This window comes from Antrostomus carolinensis, unplaced genomic scaffold (genome assembly GCF_000700745.2).
Source record: "Antrostomus carolinensis isolate BGI_N321 unplaced genomic scaffold, ASM70074v2 scaffold50858, whole genome shotgun sequence".
Classification (NCBI taxonomy): domain Eukaryota; kingdom Metazoa; phylum Chordata; class Aves; order Caprimulgiformes; family Caprimulgidae; genus Antrostomus; species Antrostomus carolinensis.
This window is the reverse complement of record NW_010333271.1, coordinates 2,458-10,608: the sequence shown is the minus strand read 5'-3', so window position 1 is coordinate 10,608 and position 8,151 is coordinate 2,458. Positions and strand designations below refer to the sequence as shown.

General features: G+C 39.7%; 1 protein-coding gene across 1 annotated transcript; it reads right to left on the bottom strand.

Moving 5' to 3' along the window:
* Window positions 1–1,031: 1,031 nt before the first annotated feature.
* On the bottom strand, window positions 1,032–7,886 carry LOC104529479 (short chain dehydrogenase/reductase family 16C member 5; the record flags this gene model as incomplete). The annotated part of the gene is made up of 3 exons (XM_010173803.1): window positions 7,566–7,886; window positions 2,142–2,273; window positions 1,032–1,131 (listed from the first exon to the last, which is right to left on the bottom strand). Coding segments are annotated over exons 1-3 (553 nt in total), but the record flags the coding sequence as incomplete, so codon positions are not given.
* Between the last annotated feature and the right edge of the window lie 265 nt (window positions 7,887–8,151).

The window sequence follows — 8,151 nt, the reverse complement described above, 5'->3', positions numbered from 1 at the left end:
TTTTGGGGGGGTTTTTTTTGGGTTTTTTTTTGTTATTTTTATACAGTATACAACAGTAGCACTATAGTATAGAAATCATATATACACAGTACCTGGAAGAAATTACTGTGTGATAATAAAATACTTTACAACAGAGTAGGAACTGTTTTCAGGATTAGTTTACTAATAAAATTTGCCTTTGATGCAATTCACTCCTTTACTTTCCCTCACTTAACTGTTTTTCTAGACTGGCAGACAGAAGGTTTCTCATTGTATCCCTGCTGTCACCTTTCTACTCTCTACTGAACAACAGAAATGAAATTATCTTTTCATACTAGACCTTATCTTTGAATCCATGCACTAGCTTCTTATGCATCAAACTCAAGCTTTCAGACTCTCTAATGTGGTTTCAGCTTGAAACTCAATTTGTCTTCATTATCACTGCCTTGCAGCTCTATTTCTTTTACTGCTATGTCACCTTATTTCATTTTCCTCCTGCTTTGCACCTGTTTTCCAGAAACGCCTTCTGAGTTTGCCCTAATCTCAACACTTTCTTTCCATCGCTGTATGGGTCCTATTGAGTAAGTGGCTGAGAGACAAAGAATGCAAAATGAGATATTGCACCTCTGCCTCTGTACCACGTCTGGATTTCAGTAGTTCTTTCAGTTAAGGAAACCTGAAAAGGACTCTGCTTAGCTTGAGAACATGCTTGCAAAAGACAAAAAAAAAAGTGGCCTCTACCGCACCAGAGAAATACCTGCAGGGCAACCTTAACAACACTGAAGTTCTCAGTTTGCAAAGTTCTATATGGCTCCTAGATCCTCTAACTGCCTTGGCAGAAAAAGTTTCACAGCACTGCTGAGCATCTGGAAAACTCTTTTGAAAGGACTGGTCTGTTTAAGGTCAGCTGGTTTGAAAGTACGACCATTTGCTTTTACCTATATGCAAAGACCAGAAACTCAAAATCAGAATTTTTTTTTTTTTCATGAGAATTGATTGCAGAGTTTAAATCAAAGTAATTGTCTAAATGAACATTAGCTTTAATACACTACCTGAAAGACGATTGACTCCAATCATTCCCGCTGAGCTTGCAATACTAACCAAGTGTCCATGGTTAGAGGCCATCATTGCTGGGAGGAAGGCTTTGTAAGTCTGCAATGTAAGAGAGAGTTGCAATGAAACATTTTACTGAGTAAGCTACATGCTACGATATTTTGAAGGTGGTTTTTTTAAAGAAATTCTCCTTACATTTTAAATAAGCTTCCTAGCTTCCATTATGGGAGACAGAGAGGGGAAAAAATAAAAAAAAATAAAAGAAAAAGAAGGAGTTTGTTGTTTGAACTCTAACCTTCAACTACCAAGCTGGGACTTTCCAGGCCCCACCAGTACCACTTTCTCCTCAACACCACAGACACACAGTCACTTACTGAAAGCTACAGGTATCTTCAGCTAGTTGTTAAGTTTCTTTCAGCCTAAAGCTCAGCAATGTTTCAAATGAGAATTAAGTGTTCACTGCAAATTTTCTAAAAAGGCAAAAATTTGAATTTCATGTCTTCCTTCTATGAAATTCATTTAGAATTTTTTATTGAGGAAGAAACTGAAGCATGTTTTCATATCCCCTTTGCAATTCTTTATGATAGGAACACCATATAGATGACCTGCCTTCCCCAGAGGGAAGAAAAAGCACACCAAGTTACTCATTTTGAACAAAAGCTTAGTATTAAGAGCACTGTCTGAACACGTGGTATTTCTTAACAAAACTATCATAACCACAAAGCAACTAGAACACTAATGGAAATGAACACTTCTCTGTTACTAGAGCAGCAAATTTTAGGCTGGGCTTGCTTCATGTCAATTCATATTGTGGGACTGTAACATATGACTAGCTTCAGAATCTAGCTGATCGTAAACTTCAGTTCTTAAGAGCATTTCTAAATATGAACCAGTTTTGCTTCCATATACCTACCCCAGAAGTTACCGTTCTTCCACCCTTTCTTTGTTTTACAGACTCCCAGGCATAGAAAGTATTCCTTGTATCATTTCTGATTGAACTTACAAGGATCATATCCTTGCATATTTTCCTCAATTCCAAAAGGCAAAATTAAGACTGAAAACATGTTAAAAGGATGTTTTGCTACGTATATGCAAAGTACAGGTATTACCCAGAAGTGTGCCATTACGTTCACTTCCATGGTTTTTTCTGCGAGTGAATCTGGAGACTCAATAAACCTCTTCCCAGTGACGATCCCAGCATTGTTGACTAGGATGCTGACATCGCCAACTTCTTTTTTAACCTAAAACAAAAAGCCTCGAGATATTATGCAATAAACACAAAATATGCTTTCTGAGTGTTATATATGAAAACGTAAGAAATAGAAATATTGTACATTTCAACTAAGTGAAACTTACAATGCTTGTTACAGATCCAAACACCTCAGGTTCTCGCACATTCTCACCTGATGCCTTTTTAGAGCTGAGCTTACAACTGCACTTTCTTTGGAGGTGTGGAGCCCAATAGCTCCACACATGCTTTTCCTTTCAGCACCTCTGGCTCTTGCTGCAACTGTTCTAGACAAGTCCCTGTCGCAGAGAGCTTAGCTAATGCAACAAATATTTTGCTACAGTAAACCCCTCATAAAACCAATGAGCAATTCTGTTTGTAAGGCTATTTCTATGCCACACGGTGAGGCACAGTACATAGATCTCCAGGTGAGTTCACCAGAGTTAGGTACATCAAATCTGTGTGAGGGCTGCAGTAGCTAAACTTTCATTTGTGAGGTTCCTTGCATTATACTCAAATCCTCTTGTGTTTTCCACAAAGCAACTTGAGCACAGAAGCAGTGCTGCCATACGTTTGAAGGCTGAAGCCAGCCTGCACAGTACTTGAGTCTTTTGATGAGCAGAAAGAAAACTGGATTCCCTGTTGACAACATTAATTGCCTGCATCCCAACAGTCCAGGGATTCATCTCTCCCACTGCACAGGGCAGCAGCTACTTAGTACTATCTTAATATTTCAGATATTTCAAGATTCTTTGTGCTGTTTTCCACAGGTTCCACTTCTCCTGACTGCGACTGCTAAACTGACACGTATTACGTAGTAGTTTTTCCACTAGTGGTAACTTTACTTGCATTCCACAGCACACACATGAAGCCAGACTTCCCTACAGCTTTCTAGGGGAGCAGATGGGAGTTTTCTGCCCTCAGTCTGTTGGAATTAGAACGGGCAAATGGTCACTTTTGGTAAGATGTATTCCTCAAAGGCATAGGCAGTGATAAAAAACACCTGTAAAATGAATTTCCTCCGTACTACCTTTTTATTTATTCAAGTATCTTGACTACTTCAAGCAAGAAGTCAGGAACTTAAGAGCTTATCTTACAAACAAAAAGAGTTTTTTACAAGTTTATTTCTCATTAAGACAGCCTAAAAGAATAGCATGTCTCCACTGATACTCGCTCTCAGGCCAACACAAGAAATGAGAAAACTGTAGGAAGGGTAGTAGTTTGTTGTGAAAATTAAACAAAAGCTGTAGGGTTCTGAATAAAGGAAGATTTTAAGACACGTGTTCACAAAAGGCAAAAGCCTTATGAGCTTCTGGGGCTCATGATGCAGAAGCTTCTTTCTAATCCGTCTGCTTCAATTCTAACACTGTACCAGAATCCTTATAAGATTGTTCCCAGAAAATAAGTTGGCTAAAGAATAATATCTACACATTTAGTTCAGCAAGAGGAAGTATAGTTCTCATTTCGACTCCAGACCGAGAACTTTCATGAACAGACTCACTTGAGAGAACAACTTTGGGCCAACTGATATCAAGATATCATGCCATCTCTCAAAAGGAAAATTTAAACATTTAAATGCAGTATTTGAAGTACAGCTCATTAACCTGAGCTATCTGGGAAAAAGGAAATGAGTATTCTACACGTTGTTTAATTTGAGATTTCTGGATCAAGCGCTTAACATGTGCTGATCAGAGCTTTGGGAAACCATGTTGGTTTTACGCCATCTTGCCATACAACTGCAGATCACAGAACCTAATTTCTTAACGGCATTTCCTTTGCTAGGTGCCTACAGAGATTGAAGAAAGCACAAGCAGACAAGGTAGGCTAGCAAACAGTAAAGAATTAAAGGATAATTTACCATCTATCCTTTATTCTAGCTTAACTTCCTCATCTTCCTTGAACTTGTTCCAATCTTGGCTGTGTTTGTTAACTAAGGGTTAAAAAAACAAAACAAAAAGAGAAAGCAGCCTTGGTAGGATGGTACAGAACAGCTTTTATAATCAATTCATCAGCCAGAGCCTCTCTCCACCTCAGAATTGCTCACACATTCTTGCCTATTCCCCTCTCAAAAAGTTGTCACGTAACAATTTAAATATTTCTGATGCAGCACCACATGATCTCCATAGGCAGCCTTAGACAAGTTGTTCCAGTCACCAACCTGACTATGGACCCCCCATCACAAGTTAAAAACAGTATACATTCAGAGACACAAACATAATCATTTTCAATACTGCCTTGTGTTAGATGAGCTAGCAATCCTGGAAGCCTGGACCAGCACCCTAAATTTACCCTTTGAGGCAAGAAACAAATACCCAAAGAAGTGGTCACGCTTCTTTTGCGCAAACAAAAGATGGACAGAGGTGGAGGATGTGGTACACACAGTTTATAACTTGGTGATTGGGGCACTGAAGTTAGATGGGAGAAGGGAAATAACAGAACCTTGATCATCCCATTTCTAACTAGCGTTGAAAACCTGAACAACCTCTTCCTTTACCACCTGTCTCTACTCAGTCCTCCAAAATATATTGGCACTTTGGATGGAATTCAAAGCAGATTTGAGTGCCTTCTTGCAATCCAGACAAATAATTCCAGCTTTACCACACCTCTCTTCATCCTGCTTCCCTACTCAATGTGGCAGCTCTTTCCTCAGCAAATTGGCTTTTTTAACTCCCTTCTCCTCTCAGCTCTCCCCTGTGCACAACAGGGTCAAGATACTCAGCCCAGGCTTCCACACTGCTTTGAAGCCAAGTACGGAAGACCTTTACCAAGCCTTTTCCCTGGCTATTAAGCAGGGGAGGATAGCATCAACTTTCCAGAGCTCTAAACATCTCCATCCCTGCAGCACAGTAAAGTGTGTTCCAGGTGTTTGTTAGGCCCAGGTAAGGCCAGCATTATGCAAACAGCTGATCTGGTTAAACATCTTTTTCAGGGATAAACACTATTTCCTGTCTGCGTTTCTGCATTTGTATTTATGCCTTCACATTGAAGTTTAGTAGTGAACAATTCCTATAATTCCCAAAGAGCATCCCAAAGTTCCTACTTTCTAAGAACCACAAACTGCCTACAAGAGGTGGAAGAAAGCACTGAGTGTTTTATAGGCAGCATTAAATATCACCAGGAAATGTGCTTCTATTCTTGCTCCTCTGCACAGGAAAGAAGATTCTCAGAAGAGTGGAAAACTGGCTGCAAACTCTCATCTTGACTAAAAAGCATGAAAAAGAGTGGATAAGCAAGAAAGTACCATGCATGAGAGATCCTAGAAGTAAAGGTGAGCTCAGATGCAATTTTGCAATATGATAATGAGGAGAGGCTTCTGTTTCCTCACAAGTAGGAAGATCAAAAAACCCAGAGTTGCTTCTCTTTCAAAGCCCCACATTCTTAGAGTTTATCTGAACTAAAGGGAGGAAGGGAGGAAGGGAGGGAGGGGTATAGGTCAGGGAAGGCCACTTCCCTTTTGGGGTTGGGAATTTCTGGAACAGGGATATTAGAAATAATTTTTAAGCTATAGCTCTTGATAGCCAAAAGCTGTCCTTCATCCTGTTGGTGCAGGAAATGAGCAAGGGCAGCACATGTGCAGGACTTTTTGGTTTTCTTCCTACTGAAGACTCTTCTTCCTGGTCTCTGTGTGGCTGACAAAGTACCAGAAGCAAGTATTTAAGGTTCACGTACATTTCATTTTGGCTTTGAGACTGTTGTACTGGGCACAAAGTTCAACCATATCCTGCCCTGCCTGCATGAATTTAGTTTTCTACAGTCTTGCAAAACTCCAAGTCATGGCAGGAAGCTGAATCACTGGAGGCAGGGAGAAACAAAACCTGGCACACTGCTGCCTCATGCTGCAAGGGCTGACACTGCACACTATGAGCCGAAGTCTACTATGCCACATTAAGTAAACAGTGTCATCAAGCACTAACTAATACTAAAGTCTTTGTCACGAAAAAGATAGGAAAGTTGTCAGCATGGTTATACATCAGTTGTCAGTAGGACGTGATGTTTCTGAAATAACAGTAGTAGAGTATTTTCTTCTATGTGGATCAGCAGGAGGATTATTACTGGATCAGTTGTTAGAAGATAATAAGTGAGGAACCACGCACCAAGAACCTCTTACCACTTCTGTTTTTATCATCCCTAACCTATGTCACACTCCTGTCTACACCTTCTTCTCCTCTTTATATTTGGCCAGAAAGGCTCTGCTACTGCTTTTCTCCATGAGTCTGAAGTGTCCCTTGAGTCCTCGAAACTGAAAGTTAGTTTCCATCTTCCTCATTCCAGTGTCCTTCACACTACAATAGTCCCCCTCCACTCCTCCCAGTTCAGGGGGAAGCACAGTTACAGGCTTGTAGCGTGACACATGCAATGGCTCTGTGGGGATGGCAGATGTGCAACTTAGCTGGTGTAACAGAGCTGCAAGGGGAACCAAGGGTGATCAGCATCACCAGAATACAAAACCAGTAACACCAGCCTCTAACAAGCTGCAAGTCATGCACAAGCTTATCAGAAAGTTTATTCTAGTCATTTTTGCACAGATAGAAAAAAGCAAAAGCAGAAGGCTAGAGCTTCTTAAACAACATCAAAAGAGGAACGTTATTTCAGCAAACAGATGTTCCTGAAGACAGATTATTTATTTATTTATTTTTTTAAGAATTCATCCTGAGGCAAACACTCGCTGTGGAAACTTTCTAGTCCAACAGTTAAGTTTAGCAACATTTTAAGTAAATGAGAACAGGTTGTTAGAATGGAAACTGTTAAGCAATTTTAGCTTTTGGCAATTCTACTTGTCTGCCCAAAATATCTATCCACGTGCTTTATTTACACAGCTCTTCAGAAAGTAGAGTAAGAAATACTTAAGACTTCAAGATACTTTTATTAATTCTGTTAAGGTGAGTCTGCAAAAATCTATTCACATCCATGGAATTATTTGAAAATTGCCTTTTTACAATGTACGGTGTTTAGGGTTTACTTTTGGTAAAAGGCTGCCAGAATTTGAAATACTGCTTTAGCTTCAATAGATTGATTTTCTACACTTCACCAGTAAATGCTTGCTCAGTAATTGAATGAATGAGAAGCTACCCAGTTGAAATTAGCTACTAAAAAAAAAGAGAACCAGCTTTTTTTATTTTTAAAGGAACGGGTACACAGTCAACTCTAAAAACCAGTATTCTTGAAAGAGGTAGCATGTACAATACATTCTGAATGAATTAACTTTAATCTCTTGCTTTGAAGTCACTAAAACCTATCATACATCATACACACATGCATGCACTCGTCTTAGAATAGTGTCAAAGCCACAAATAAGATACTTTACCTGATCAGCTACTCTGTAGATGTCCTGCCTTTTGCTGCAGTCACAGATGTAAGAGTGTACTCTCGCTGCTCCATTTTCTCTGACCAGTCTACTTGTCTCCTTGAGCCCCTCTGCATTAATGTCCCACAGAACCACTGTGGCTCCAAGGCTGGCAAACTTTAAAGATAAGAGTCTTCCAATGCCATTTCCTGCTCCTGTTATTAATACTATTTCACCACTAACGTTCTTCTTCCGTTTAGGCACAACCAAGAACACCAGCGACTCCAGCAACTGATAAACAAGAAGTCCGATGACTTTGAGCGTTTCCAGGAAGAAGTTCATCTTGAGGCTATTTCTTCAGATACCTGATAAAAGAAAACGTTTACCACATAGAATAAACCATAAAGAGAGAAAATGCAAACATCTATATTTCAAAACTGAAAAATATTTTCAGATCCATTCTAAATATTTTCTCTAGTCTGCTTCCGAGTGTTGTTTCGACACAATATATAGGCTTACACCTGCACATCCGACCCATTTGTCCCATTTCTGTATCATGTCCAGGTTGCTCCTACTCTCACTGATTTACCATTTGGCAGAGGAAGGA